At 36.8% G+C, this 15,704-nt stretch overlaps 1 protein-coding gene across 5 annotated transcripts in view; it reads left to right on the forward strand.

The window, feature by feature from the left end:
• Nucleotides 1–1,082: 1,082 nt before the first annotated feature.
• SLC4A10 (solute carrier family 4 member 10) overlaps nt 1,083–15,704 on the forward strand; it is a gene marked incomplete at both ends in the record, with an annotated part of 302,753 nt that continues 288,131 nt past the window's right edge. For all 5 annotated transcript variants that reach the window (XM_082630536.1, XM_082630540.1, XM_082630538.1 and 2 more), the window contains one exon: nt 1,083–1,147. In XM_082630536.1, coding sequence (XP_082486662.1) covers nt 1,100–1,147 — 48 coding nt within the window. The remainder of the gene's footprint in view (nt 1,148–15,704) is intronic.

Below are 15,704 nucleotides of genomic sequence, written 5' to 3' on the forward strand. Positions count from 1 at the left end.
GAATCTTAAAAAAAAAAAAAGGTTCTGACGAACCTAGTGGCAGGACAGGAATAAAAACGCAGATGTAGAGAATGGACTTGAGGACACTGGGAGGGGGACGGGTAAGCTGGGATGAAGTGAGAGAGTGGCATGGACATATATACACTAACAAATGTAAAATAGATAGCTAGTGGGAAGCAGCTGCATAGCAGAGGGAGGTCAGCTTGGTGCTCTGTGTCCAGCTAGAGGGGTGGGATAGGGAGGTTGGGAGGGAGATGTAAGAGGGAGGGGATATGGGAACATATGTATACGTATAGCTGATTCACTTTGTTATACAGCAGAAACTGACACACCATTGTAAAGCAATTATACTCCAAGAAAGAAGTTAAAAAAAATTCTGTAGTATCTTGATCATTGCTACTCTTTCCCTGTTATTTTTGTTGGGAAATCATAGAAAAATATATTTTATTTGTAATAGTGTGGAACTTATCTAAGTTTCTCACAATTAAAATATTGAAAGTATCTGTGTGCCAAATTCTTATTGTTAACAAAGACTTAAATGCTGATTTTTTTTTTGTTAGTGCATTGTTCAGTCTCACTAAGACATATCAATTTTGATGTCATCTCACGTGTCTTTAAAGACCCCAGGTACTCAGAGCAGTATACCTAGTAAGCCTATCGACGTCATCTTGTTTCAGTTTTGTCTCCTATGGGTTTCTGGGAATAAAGTGAATTGCCTCAAAGTGTCAAAATCTGGCTGAGCTGGTTGGAGTCCACGTTGGACTAGTCTATATAAGAGGTTGGCATCTTATGAGAGATTCTTAGTGTCCATCAGGCTTGCAGCATTGCAGACTGTACTTTATACAAGTAGCCAGGTGTGGGCAGTGATACCGGGCTTGGGAAATCTCTCTTACCGGCCCAGGGATCCAAAGCGTTCAGTGCAAAATCTGGCCAGCCGCCCGAGTGAGTAGGAGCCATGTGACTCTGGTGAGCTGGAGTGTGCAATTGCCTCCTGCTTCAGAGCTACCTGATCCGAATACTAAGCAGAGCGAGTGCCGGGCTGAGTGTAAGGTACTGAAGACACTGCAGAGAAAGGTGCTTTCCAGAGGCATTACAAAGCATGGAGATTAAAGACCAGGGAGCCCAAATGGAGCCGCTGCTGCCTACGGTAAGAGACAACCTGCTGTCACGTAGATTAACAACGTTTGCAGCAAAACCTGTCAGGCAAGTGGTCTGCTAGCCAGGTTCAGCGAGTGTACTTTTGGGGTGGTGGATAGCTCCCACGACATACGGACAGGGGTCTCCTCCCATCTCGGCTGACTGAAATGCATAACGCAAACCACATGATTTTTTTTCCCCTTTCTCAATATGGATGCACTACCATGATGAAATGTCTCATGTTTGCTGCTGTTTGAAGAGAGGGCTAGCAGCAGGGACAGCTGTGTGTCTCTTTCCCTGTCTGTTACTGCCTGTCTCTCTGTTGGGCTATGCAGTCAAGCCCCTGCAAAGAAGCCCCCTTTTTATCATGTTTCTTCTGTGGTAAATTTCCTCCCCGTGCCTCATCCCCCTGACAGTGAGGTAAGGGAATCTGCTGCTGTTGCAGCTCTAGAGATTTAGTCTCTGCAGAAACCAGGGGAAAGGAGAACTGAAGGACCATTTGTGTGTGTGTGTGTGTGTGTGTGCTGTCAGTTTCTCTCAAAGGGAAATGTTGTCATGGCTCACGTACAAAGAAGGTATGTATTTTGGGGGGCAGGCACACAATTCAGTTTTGAATATCTGAAATGTTCCTGAACTGTCATTTCGAAATAGCCTGTTTATCTCTGGGTCATAAGCTGCCTCCCTAGATCTAGGGTGAGTTCTTGGGCGAGTAGTTGATTTGCCTCTCCTCTCTACAATCTCCGACTGGCTCACAGACTTTGTAGTTCTTCAGACACATCCTTTCTCAGCCTAGAGCAGCTGATATTGCTGTATTCATGGAAAAAAAGAAAACAACAACAACAACATTCTCTTGATGCAACAGAGATGCCACACGCTAGCTTCCAGCCATCTATCAGCGCTGTCACAGCTCAGGACAGCAGAAATCTCCTCCCTGCACCAAACCAGGCCAAGGGGCTGTTCTCAGCTCTCTGTTACTCAGGTTGATGACCCACCTTGCAGACTAGAGACTGGCGGCAAGCTATCCGTTTCTGAGTCCATTCCTAGGCTTTGAACACATCTTTCAATCAAATGATTCCCCAGGGGGTGTGAGCAAATTCTGGGCCACTGTATTTTTAGGGCCTTACCTCTCCTGCCGGGCTCAAAATCTGTAAAAGATTCCAGTTTGCATCCCGGAATTGGCTGTGGCTACTGAGCATGCTCAGTTCTCCTCAGGACGCCAGTCTTGGGCAGGGAGGGAGCAGGGAGATGAGAATAATGCAGGAGTCACCACCAAGAATGGAGCCTAAATAAAAGGCAGGGGCAGTGTCAAAGAGGGGGAAAACAGGAAAGCATGCCACTTAGCTTGCCTGCTTAAAGCTAGAGACATTTCTTTACAGATCAAAGTGGAGTTATTTTACAAAAATGAGACTAAAAGATTTGTCTGTATTCCCAAACTTGAATAGAAACATAAATTAGGATTCTGTGGGTACTCAGAATAAAGGGTGTCAAGAATGTCAGAGTATTATTGTACCCTAGATGAGAGAGAGGAACTATACGCAGGAATTGGGGAATGGAGATTTAAGGAAGATTAAGATATTAAAAAACCCTCATTTTTATGGGGAAGGGGTTTGGAAGTTGTCCTAGAAAAGCAGGCTGAAGTCAGTTTGATGTGGCATATGAATCGCCCCTTGTGGGGAATATTTAAAGGGTTTAGGGCCAAATGAGGATTAACTGGGAAGATTTAGAAGAGGATGACATTATTGGGCTAGATGGGCAATCAGTTTGTGGCTTAAAGAGTAGAGAAAATACAAGTTTGGCTGGAAAAGAAGGTCTGCAGTAAGTTGGATGGACATTTTTGAAGAGTCAAAAGTGTGCATTTCATGTGGACAATGGCCAGCACAAAATAATTACATAGTTTAATGGCAAGAGAGAATCATGTTAGCAGTTCATTATAAGGAAAATAAGCCTGAGAGGCTAGAGAGGTTGTTGAATTATTGGCCTATTTTTATACTTGTATAGTATTTTCAACTTCCCCAATTGCTTTTATGGTCTCTTTTTTTCCCCTCAAAAAAATCATGTTGAGTAAAGCAGATTTTACTGTCTTAATGTTAAGTGTAAGGAATGGAGGCACAGGGAGTTTGAATAACATGTCTAAGTGATGAAGCCAGAGCTACAATATAGGTCTTCTAAAACTAGTTCAGAAAAAAAAGCAGTGTTTTTTTAACATTGCATTATTAACCAGGCCTATCATAATCAGATCCTCGGCTGGAGTTTTTATGCTTGGAAGAGAAAGGAAGAAATAGTTTAGGGGTCTTCTTTAGAAAATTAATTAGATGACTTTGCAAGTAATAATGTGAAAGGCGCTATGGCATAATATTTTAAAACACAGTCTTGTAGGTTCCAGCACTGCTATTTACATGCTGTATAGTCTTGGGTGGGTGATTAAGCCTTAGTTTCTTCAACTGAAAAATGGGAAGGAGATGGTACTTATCTCTTGTGTTTTGTGATGAGTAAATAAAATAATCTATGGGAAGTAGCTGGTATTTAGTAAGTTCTCAATAAAGTTAGCTGCTATTATAATTGTTGATGGAAATACAGGCATTGAGATAAATTCTAGGTTTCAAGCTTTTATGAAAGATGGCTTATCAGTACTATTTGCTAAGAAGGAAAACTGGGGAAATGGAACACTGGAAAACACTGTACAGTGGAGGTGGAAGGTGGGATTTTTAATTATAGCTATGGAAACTTTGTAGTATGTTTGGAAAGCCATTTAGAAAGGCATTAAAAACCAAGGTTAGATATGGGACAGAAGCAGTCAGAGGTAGGTAAATAGAGAAGTAAGAGAGAAATAAAAGTTATAAGAATGGATAAGAATGCCAAATGAGTGAATGTATTAATCCTGACCTAAGTGGAAGGGTAGAATAGATTCTTTTCAAGCCTCCAATGTTTACCTTCATTTAGTGTATCTAAAGTACATCTTAAGAGTTTGTGTGAAGGAGGCCCTGACATGTTTCTTTTTCTCTCAGTCCTTTTTAGGGAGCTTCGGAGATTATTTTCTTTTGCTGGACAAGGCCTCATGGCATTTGTAGGCCCCAGTCACTCTAAGGGTTAGGACATTCAGTTCTTCTAGGCTCAGAGTACAGTCTGGTAGCACCTAACTGTTATGTCTGAAGCAATGGAACAAGCAAGGTTCAGAAGATTCATTCACTTATTAAATGCCTGCTGTTGGCCAAACATGTTCTTTCTTTTTTTTAATGAATATGTTGAAGTCCTAACTCTTAATAAATTTATTTATTTTTGCTGTGTTGCGTCTTCGTTTCTGTGTGAGGGCTCTCTCTAGTCGTGGCAAGCAGGGGTCACTCTTCATCGCCGTGCGCGGGCCTCTCACTATCGCGGCCTCTCTTGTTGAGGAGCACAGGCTCCAGATGCATAGGCTCAGTAGTTGTGGCTCATGGGCCTAGTTGCTCCGCGGCATGTGGGATCCTCCCAGACCAGCGCTCGAACCTGTGTCCCCTGCCTTAGCAGGCAGATTCTCAACCACTGCGCCACCAGGGAAGCCTGGCCAAACATGTTCTTGGTGATGGGGTTACAGCAATGAATAAGACAGAGAAAAACCCTGTCCACATGGACCTCACAATCTAGCTAATCTAGAGATAGGGGTCCATTTAACTCTTTGAGAGACTGCTATTTTCTCTTCAAATATTTAATCATTGTTATAAGCTCTTTGAGATGGGTATATATGGAGACTATATGTAATAGTAATGATGGTGACATTACTTTAGTAAGGATGGAATTAATCTTTTAAAAGTGTGAACCAGGAATTTAGGATATTGCATATGACTTCAAATTTTCTGTTGACAGTCAGTGTTGAATTTGCTTCCACGAGTAAATAACTGGTCAATCTTTAAATTACTAGGCCATGGAAGAGGCTTCTAGGAGAATATTTTTAAAACAAATATTTCTATTTTATACCTTTAATCTTGGGTGATATGCAGTGGTCCATGTTGGATCCCTTCTAAAATTCAGATGTCCCAAAAGGAACTTATTTTAAGTCGAACTTACTTATAAAACTGCCCTGAGGTATGGAACAAGAGTAAAGATCGCTTTTTAAAGGTAATGTAGTATAGCATAGATGGTAGAATTTAGTACCGTTTAGAATGCTAATTCCAGATTTCCAAATGGCCCAGGTTATTGAATTGTTTTATTTGTGAAAAAAAAGTCATGAAAATTTTTTATATTATTGATTTAAGGAAAAGAAAAAAATGAGACTAAAATGTCAAAGTAACAAAAAGAGCACACAGGTTGATTAAGTCATATTGGTATTTCTATTTTATTATAATTTAGATTATAAAATGAATTTAAAGAAAACATACTCATGACACATGGTAATACATGGTAATACATAGGAAGCAAAATGCAGTATAAGAAATCAATCCTCATTTCCACTTTCATGACTTGAATTGTTATTCCACAATGGTGAGTGAATATAGAAATAAATTACATGCATAGGATGCTAAGGTTGGTAATGAGTGGTAGAATCTGGAAGCCTAAAGTGTTAATTTTATGCTGAAAATATTGGGGTCAGATAAGGAAGTGGGATAGTTTATGATGGAGGGTTACAAAATGTCTGAACTAAGGTCAGAACTCGAATAGAGAGCATGGCCAGAAAAATAATCACACTTCCAATGTGTCATTTCTTTCTAACCTTGGAATGAGTTGTTTCAGAAGTCTAAACTGGTTATAGATACACTACGGTGCATTGCAAGATGCTTCAAGTGAATGGAGACATGTGGGTGCCACTCTCAACCCATTTCTCTATGTAGAGAAGCTTCCACTCTTCCCTTCTCATATCTCATAGGATACATGACACTTGATCATTTGGCTTTCTGTGAAGATACTACTTTCAATCTGTATAGTATATAGTAGTTAAGTTTTATTTATTGTTAGATAAATGTAAATTAAAGTTCTAATATATTCTTCCACTTGAAAGAGTTGTCTCAGATACTCCTTGGGGGTGTGTTGCTCTTATTTAGGAAAAGGGAATAACTAGTATATAATGCATCTATTTTGTGCAATCATATATGTTTTGGTCAGAGAAGGACTGTAGCAATCAATTGGAGACTAGATTTTAGACTGACTTCTTAATTTACAGATGATGAAACTGAACATCAAAGAGATAAGGACATGTATTTAAGGGCAGGCACTTATACTAGTTAATGGAAGAGCTGGGTCTAGAGTCCCCATCTTGATTCCCAGTTCATCATTCTTTCCACTGTCCTATTCTAGCATAGAGTAAACAGATGAGTACTGAATTAAAATAATGACGGTAATTAAACAATCTTTGTGAAGTAGTAATAGGTATTGTCTCAGGCTTGTGCTAAGCACAAATATCTCTAGTCTTTATGATAATCCTGAAAGGTTGCTAATATTATCTAGCCTTGACAGATGAGAAACTGATGCTCAGAGGACTGAATAAGTTACCCAGGTTCACATAGCTAATAAGTACTGAGCTAGGACTTAAAAATATTGCATCTAACTAAAAAGTGGCTCGATTCTTTGAAATTAAAGCCAATTAGAAAATAAATAGGAATCACATTATAAAGTGGGCTTTCATATCTACCTCTTCAAAAATGAAAGTACTATGAAACAAGGTGCTATAAAATGTAACGCATTGTAGGCCACATATTGCATGATTCCATTTATTGAAATATCCATAATAGGCAAATTCTTGGGGACTAAAGTAGATTAATGGCTGCCGGGGCTTGGGGTGTAGTGGAGAATTGAGAATGACTGCTAACAGCTATGGGGTTTCTTTTTGGAGTGATGGAAATGCTCTGGAAGTAGATAGTGGTGATGGTTGCACAACATTGTGAAAGTACTAAACACCACTGAATTGTGCACTGCAAAATGATCAATTTTATGTAAGAAAAAGTAAATTATTATTTAGCCATTAGCACTAACAGGGAGAAAGTTGAGGATCTAAACAATGCTTGTATCATTCATATTTATATAAATCAAGGAAAGGGCAAATAAAATACTCATAAAAGTTAAAAATAACTTCACACACACACACAAACACACACTGAGATAGTCTCTAACACAGAATTTATTCTCTTTGTGATAATAGTGCTGAGGTTGGCCAGGGTTTCAGCAGACTATCTGTAGACCCAGAGGTCTTTTGAAAATATATCTTCAAATCTGAGTTAAGAGAGTGTATGGCACATGTTATGTGTAAGAGAGGAAGAGAACTATTTAACTTGGGTCAAATTGTTATTTCTTCTCCAAATCACCTTTCTAAATTTCTCTTGATACTCTTTAAACTTTAACATAAGGAAAATCAAAGCAACTAAGTTTCTAAGAAGCATTAAAGCTTACTTTGTGTTACTAACATTTTTTAAAGTCATTGTTGTTCTAGCCTCATAAAATATTATGTTACTGTATGGTATAGTAAGTCTAACTACAAAGAAAACACCAATTATTAACATTTTTTTAAACCTTTTTAAAAAAATGTATTTGTTTTTTATTTTTTGGCTGTGTTGGGTCTTCCTTGCTGCGTGCCAGCTTTCTCTAGTTGCGGCGAGTGGGGGCGACTCTTCTTTGCGGTGCACGGGCTTCTTATTGTGGTGGCTTTTCTTGTTGCAGAGCACGGGCTCTAGGCACACGGGCTTTAATAATTGCAGCACACGGGCTCAGTAGTTGTGGCTCGCAGACTTAGTTGCTCCAGGCATATGGGATCTTCCCAGACCAGGGAGCGAACCAGTGTCCCCTGCGTTGGCAGGCAGATTCTTAACCACTGCACCACCAGGGAAGTCCCCAAATTATGCCATTTTACAATTAGCTGTATAAGGGTTTTGGTTTTGCACATTTTTGCCCACACTTCGTATTTTCTGGTTTTGTTTTGTTTTGTTTTGTTTTTAGTAAATCCATTCTGAGTGTGAAGTAGTATGCTGCTGTGATTTCGATTTGCATTTTCATAGTGACTAATTGTCTTAGTCCATTGGGGTTACTGTAACAAAATACCATAGACTGGGTGGTTTACTAACAACAGAAATTTATTTGGCACAATTCTGGAGACTGGGAAGTCCAAGACCAAGAAATGGCAGATTTGATACATGGTGAGAGCCCTTTCCTGGCTCATAGGTAGCCGTTTTTTAGCATGTTCTCACATGTGGAGGTGGGAAGAGAGCTGTCTGGGCCTCTTTCATAAGGGTACTAATCCCAAAGGCTCTACCTTCTAATACCATCACATTGGAGATTAGGTTTCAACATCTGAATTTTTGGGGAACACAAATACTCAGTCTATAGCACTAACTTTTTATGTGCCTGTTAGCCATTTATATCTCTTCTTTGATGAAATGTCTATTAAATCTTTTGCCCATTTAAAAAATTGGTTATCGTCTTCTTGACTTGTAAGAGTTTTTTAAAAAATATATTTTGGATACAGGATTCTTGTCAGAAATATGATTTGCAAATGTTTTCTCACTGTCTGGCCTTGTCTTTTAACTTTCTTAATGGGGACCTTTGAAACACAAAAGTTTTATTAATTTTGATGATGTGCAATTTATTAATTTCTTCTTTTACTGATTGTGCTTTTGGTGTTGAATTTAAGAACTTTGCCTAGACCAAGGTCACAAAATTTTTTCGTATGTTTTTTTCTAGAAGTTTTATAGTTTCAGCTCCTACATGTAGATCAATGATCCATTCTGAGTTAATTTTTGTGTATGGTATGAGATAAGAGTTAAGTCCTCTTTATTGTTTTTGCTTTTTTAAAAAAATATATAGATATCCAATTGTCCTAGCACCATTTGTTGAAAAGACCACCTTTCTCCATTGAATTTTCTTGGCAGCTTTGTTGAAATTAAATGGACTATAAATATAAGGTTATTTTTTGGATGCTGAATTCTGTCTGTTCATCTATGTGAATACCCTTACCCTAATACCACACTGTCTGATTATTGAAGCTTTATAGTAAAATTTGAAATCAGGTAGTATAAATCCTTCAACTTTGTTCTCCTTTTTCAAAGTTGTTTTGGCTATTCTAGGTCCTACATTTCCATATACATTTTAGGGCCCACTTGATTGCTATGAAAAGCCTACAAGGGTCTTAATAGCAATTGATTGCTTTGAATTTATAGATCAATTTGGGGAGAATTGCCATCTTGACAATATTGGGTCTTCCAAACGTATATGTGAACTGTCTCTCCATGTATTTAGATCTTTAATTTCTTGTGGTAGTGTTTTCTAGTTTTATTTGTTTTAGTGAGGACTTCTATGTACTGTATCAAGGATGACACAAAAATTCCTGAGGTGCCATTTGTATAGAAGTTTCTATATTAAGCTTAGGCCCAATTCCAAATCGTTCAGAACTCCAGAGGTTTTCTCAGATGGCAAAAATGGAGTTTAATCTACAGACTCGGTGGGATAGAGTGAGAATGTATAATAGCCAAGGACTCTGTATAGTTTTGATTTAGTGATAAAGTTCTTATATTATCAGTATCATCAAGAATTACTCATTCATCATGAAAATTATGCTCTAAGGATCTAATAAGCAAGTTTTAAAAGAATTTTCCCATTCCATATTGAATATGTTAGGTTGCTGGGGTTCCTTCAACAGTTATTTGTACCTCTGCTTCTTCTTGCTTATCCTGCAAAACCAAAATTATTCAGAGAAGGCTATTGCTTCCTAATGACTATTTTTTTCTTTTTGACAATGAGGGTTTGATATCAGAGATGATGACCTAGTCACATTCCAGAAAGCAAGTGCCATAAAAAGTAGTTAGATATATAACAACTACTGTAAAACACAGCTCTGCTTATGAAGCACATTTAATTATCATTAGATTCATACTGCTTCTTTCATAAATACAGTGGCAATTTTCTGTTGATATTTAAGCTGCTCTGGTAATAAGCCTCTTCAAACTCTTTTTGATTTTCTCAGAAACAAGAATATAGTTAAAAAATGAAAAAGAAATGCAGACAGCAAGACACAGACCTAATATATAATATGATTTGTGATTTGAGTGCATACTATGCACTTTGTGTTTTATTAACACATAACTTCATAGTATAAATGCCTGTAAAAAAATCTGATTTTTATGTAATTTTACAGAGCATCTCTAGTAGATACAAAATTTTGGTATTTCTTCCCCCCAAACCTTAAAACCTTAAACTCAAAGACCACTTGCATCAGAATCAACAGGAGGACTCATTAAAAACCCAAGTTCTGGGTCTTACTCAAGCTTATAGGCTTAGAATATCAAAGGGGTGGTGCCAATAAACAAGCAATTTAAAGAACTCTCTAGGTGATTCTTATGATCGTGAAAGTTTGAGAATCTTTACCTTAAAAAATAACAAAATAAAAAATTATAATATGTCTTTGAATTATTTTACCTGTGGGAACGCTAGGAGACCAAATTTTGCAATAAAATAAAGTGACCTTTTTTTAAATAAATCGTAACGGATTAGAAAATTAAGTTCTTACTGCCTGTTTCACTCATTTAGCATTTATTGCATATTACATATCACTTTGCAATTTATATATGTATATAAAACTATTTTTACTTATGTATAAATACACAGATATGTAACTTGTTTCCTCAATTAGAGTGCTAGATTCTTAAAAGTAGAGTCTACTTCAGATAACTTTGTGCTGCTCTCACAGAGTCAAGGGCATGGAAGTCCTTTTTAGACATATCATGGGTTATTAGGCAGCAACGCTAGTAGACACCAGTTGTCAAGAACTGAAACTCTGAAGTCATACAGTTCTAACTGTTCTAATTAGTGGGTATGCCAACTTTGGCAAGTTGCCTAGCAGTTCAAAGCCTCACTTTTCTTATCTATAAAATAGGGATGATAACAATAATAGCATCTACCTCATGGGTTTGTGAGAATCAATGAATTATGTACATATTTCCTACATAATTATGTACTCATGCATTTATATATATGTTATACTTTTTGGAGTAATGACAAAAATAATAGCAATTATTGTTATTATTGGCTTAATATTTTTCCTTTTGATTGAAAATAATTACATCAAAGATTTTTATACCTAATATGCACAATTCATTTGATCATTGACTCAATAATGCTTATTCAATAACTTTATTCATCTGACAGTAATAAGATGTGTGCCAATAATATAATCTGGTAGGTATAATAAAGTATATTTTTCCTAATTATAAAGTTAATACTTATTTTTTAGGGTAGCTTAGAAAGCATAGAAAAATAAATATAAAATAAAACATTCATTTTGCTATTTTTTAGCTCTTTTTTTTTTTTTGCGGTGCACAGGCCTCTCACTGTTGTGGCCTCTCCCGTTGCGGAGCACAGGCTCCGGACGTGCAGGCTCAGCGGCCATGGCTCACGGGCCTAGCCGCTCCGCGGCATGTGGGATCTTCCCGGACCGGGGCACGAACCCGTGTCCCTTGCATTGGCAGGCGGACTGTCAACCACTGTGCCACCAAGGAAGCCCTTAGCTCTTTATTTTGAGATAATTTTGTACCTAAAGAAAAATTGCAAAAACCGTACGAAGAGTTCCTGTATACCTTTTGTCCACCTTGCCACGTTAATATCTTACATAACTATAGTCAGTAATTAAATCCAGGAAATTAACATTGATACAATTCTATTAACTAAACCAAATATTTTTTAGGGTGTCACCGGTTTTTCCACTAATGTCCTTTTTCTGTTTCAGGATCCTATTTTGTGTTCAGATATCATGTCTCTTTAATCATCTCCGATTTGTGAGTTACTCAATCTTCCCTTATCTTTCATAACTTTGACACTCTTGAGGTGTACAGTCAGTTTTTTTGTGGATTATCTCTCAATTTGTGCTTGTCTGAGGGTCTCCTGATTAGATTGAGGTTATGCATTTTTTTTTGTCAAGAATATGATTGAAATGAAATGAACCCTTCTCAGTGCATCATATCAGGGGATAGATGATATCTTATTTCCGGGGATATTAACCTTGATTACAGTTGGATTTTCCACTGTAAAGTTAAAAAGTTTCCCTTCGTAATGATATCTTAGGGGAGATACTTTGAGACTATGCAAGTATCTTGTTTCTCTTCAAACTTTTGCCTACTAATTTTAGCATTCATCAATGAATATTTCCTGCTTATTACCTATTTATTACTGTGGTATTTGCTTAATAGTGACTTGTTATTTCTCTCATTCTTTTTGCATTTAGAAATTAGAATTTTTTTCTATAGGGAAGAGCTGTCACTTCTCCATTTATTTATTAATTCAATTGCTTATTTCATATGGACTCAAAGATATTTATTTTATTTTATGGGCCATAACCCAATACTCTCAGAATTCACTTTGTTGCTCAAATGGTTTCATCTTTGGACATTAGGAACTCCTATCAACTGGCTCTCGTCCTTTCAATATGCTCCCATTCTTTTTTTGAGCACTTTCTTAGTATCTGGGGCCATAAGATTTTCCAGGGTCACCTTGTATTTACCCTGCCTCAGCCCTGGAATCAGCTATTTCTTTAAGGAGCTGCTAGGCTAAGTTTTGAGGCTATTTATAAATATTACTAAATTGTTTTTCCAAAAAGACTGTATAACCAGTTTTCACTTTCACTTGAAGTTTCACTAGCGTTTAAAAACGGTGACAATTCGCCTGGTAAACATTTTACTAACACTTTCTTTTGTGTTCCATATCTAACTTTGTTTACCATTAGGTAGTGTTTCTCTGTGAAGTAGGTTTCTTTTAAAAATCACAGTTCAGAAGAAACATTGAACTATTTGAAAAATTCCTCAGTTTAGTTCACCTTGCTTAAGGTATTACTGAAATGCTGCATAAGACAATTACTAACATCTCTTTTATACGTGGCTCCCTTGTACAGGGAAGGTATGAGCCTCAAGCCCGTTATTACAGATCAGTACTAGATACCATTTTGGCCAAGAGAATTTTCAGTCTTCTTTGAATGAATGAAATGGTTCCTCTACTTCCTCAAAAGCCACAGACATTATTTAAATTTTTTTTTTTTTAAAGAATGAAGTTAAGATCAGTCCAGGGACTTCCCCAGCGGTCCAGTGGTTAAGACTCTGCCTTCCAAGGCAGGAGGCGTGGGTTCAGTCCCTGGTTGGGGAACTAAGATCCCACATGCCATGGGTTCCAGCCATAAACTTAAAAAAAAAAAAAAGATCAGTCCAATTAATAAGGTGTTACAGTGTCTTATCCTTTTCCTTGGCCTTACTATTAGTCTATGATAGACTAGATATAGACACTCAGATTTTATTAGTTGTATTAAGATGATTCTTATGTACAGTACTTTAAAAAGATCAACCTTTCACAAACTTAATTTTGGTAGCTTATAATTTCACTTGTTCCCTTTTTTGATTTAAAAATGTTATTTCACTTGCTTTCACATCCTAAACTTCACTATCTCTCTTAGCTATATAATTCAGTACTCCTAGTCTTTCTCATCTAAACAGATTTCTCCCATTTTTGTAGATGGTTGCATGGTCTGGCATAGAACAAAACGGGCTTATACCTTTGATTCCCTAGAATAGTGATATATCTTGATTCAAAATATCTAGTTAGCTCAATAGTTCTCTTGATTTCAAATAGACCAAATATTTTCAAATGAATTCTACCACCTAATTTAATGGTTGCATTGAAGCTTTTGACATTAGAATCAGTTTTTCTTGGAAAAATATACTTTCCTGATGTTTTTCTTGGTTCAGAAGATAACTTGAAGAGAGAATTGAATGCCTTCAAAAGTTTATTGAATCTCAGACTCTTCCATAAAATAATAATTTGATGATGTTTCAATAATTTATAGACACATGTTTATATTTATCTTAAAAGTACCTGCATATATAGAAAGCAAGAAGCAAGAGCACTTGACAAAATGCAATTGAACTTTAATACAAGCATTAACATATAAATAGTTCATATTGTTTAATCTGAAATTTCAATTAATTAATTTACATTAATTACATTTATAGTAGCCCTTATATTGGGTAAGAATGGATGGGGTAAAGAAGTAGTTTTACTGTCTTTTAAGAAATGCAGCAAGGATTCTACTTCCTCAGGGAGGTATCGTGAAATGTTCCAATCATGGGCTTAAGAAATATTTTGCACTGCTTTGATCATGATGTCTTTGTGCAGGTGATCTATGATAAAGGGAGAATAAGATCAGAACAAATAAATAAGGCTTAAAGATAACTAAAATGATCTTTTTAAGTCAATAGTTTCACTGTTCTGTGTTCTTTTATGAGACGGTCAGTCAGGTGCGACCACAAGAAGAAACACAGTACAGGCTGAGGAAAATAAAATTTTCCATCCTTATCCAGTATTCTTCAAAGAAAAACAAACACACAAACTAAAAAAAACAAAAACAAAAACAACATTTGTTAAAACATTTTGAGGACTTTCTGGACTACAATTTGAAATGACCATAAGGTTAGAGTAAGATTAAGTATGGATGGATCTTAATCCATCTAACGCTTCACAATAAGTGATTAGGCATGAGAGAGTAGAGACCATTTGCTTTTCAGAGGTAAAAATTTAATAATCAGAAGCAATCAAGGAGGACATTATGCTAAGTGAAATAAACCAGACGCAGAAATACAAATACTGCATGATCTCACTTATATGTGGAATCTGAAATAGTCACATAGAAGCAGAGAATAGGAGAGTGGTTACCAGGGTTTGGGGAGAATGGGAAATGGGGAGGTGTTGGTCAAAGGGTACAAAATTTCAGTTATGGAAAATAAATACTTTCTGGAGATCTACTGTAAAAAAAAGTGAACAGAATATATAAAAATAATAAGGTGGGAGCACTTTTATACAGATTTTGTCAATATTGAACAAAAGATATGATGATTGAAACTATATGTCAATTGATCAAGTACTGATAAATATATCAAGCCAAATTATGTATGTGTCTGGAACAATATGATTACAAGTGACACAGCAAAATAATGAGATAAAGAAAGATTATTAAATAAATGATGCTAGGACACTTCACTATTTAGGAAATTAAGTTCAGATTCTTATTTTTACTTACTTCTGACTAAATTCCAGATTAAACATTGTAGAAATAGGTGTGTTGATCTGTGTATCTCTTTGAGCTATCAAGCTGTTTAAACATTAAAGAAACAGAAGATATATACATATCTATATCATGTCTGTCTGGCTATTGAAGCAACTGAGAATTGGAAGGGACTTTTATCTCTAAAAGTAGAGTTTTGTTCTATGTTTTATGGTCAGTCAGTTGTGGAAGAGATATAGGAGAGGCTTAGGAAAACCATGTATATTATACTCACAGGCCATAGAGAGGGACTTGCTGCATGTTATCCAGGGTCAAGGGGAAGCACCAGGTTTTAGTCAAGTGGCAGAAGACAAGAGCAAGGAAAAAGTTGAGGCCAGAGCCTTTATTGGGGTTTCTGCAGAAAAGGCAAGTCAGGGTAAGCAGTTTAGAACTGTGCAGTTTGAATACTTCTGGCAGGCTTTGGCTATAGGGGTGGTCTCTAGTTGCCCGGTTACCTGGCCCTAAGATGATACAGGGCAAGAGAAATATTGGCTTGGCTGTGTGAGTTAGATAAGGAGGAAGTTGAGGGTATAGACTT

The sequence above is a fragment of the Mesoplodon mirus genome (genome assembly GCF_964341445.2).
Source record: "Mesoplodon mirus genome assembly, chromosome: 8".
NCBI classification, from domain to species: Eukaryota; Metazoa; Chordata; class Mammalia; order Artiodactyla; family Ziphiidae; genus Mesoplodon; species Mesoplodon mirus.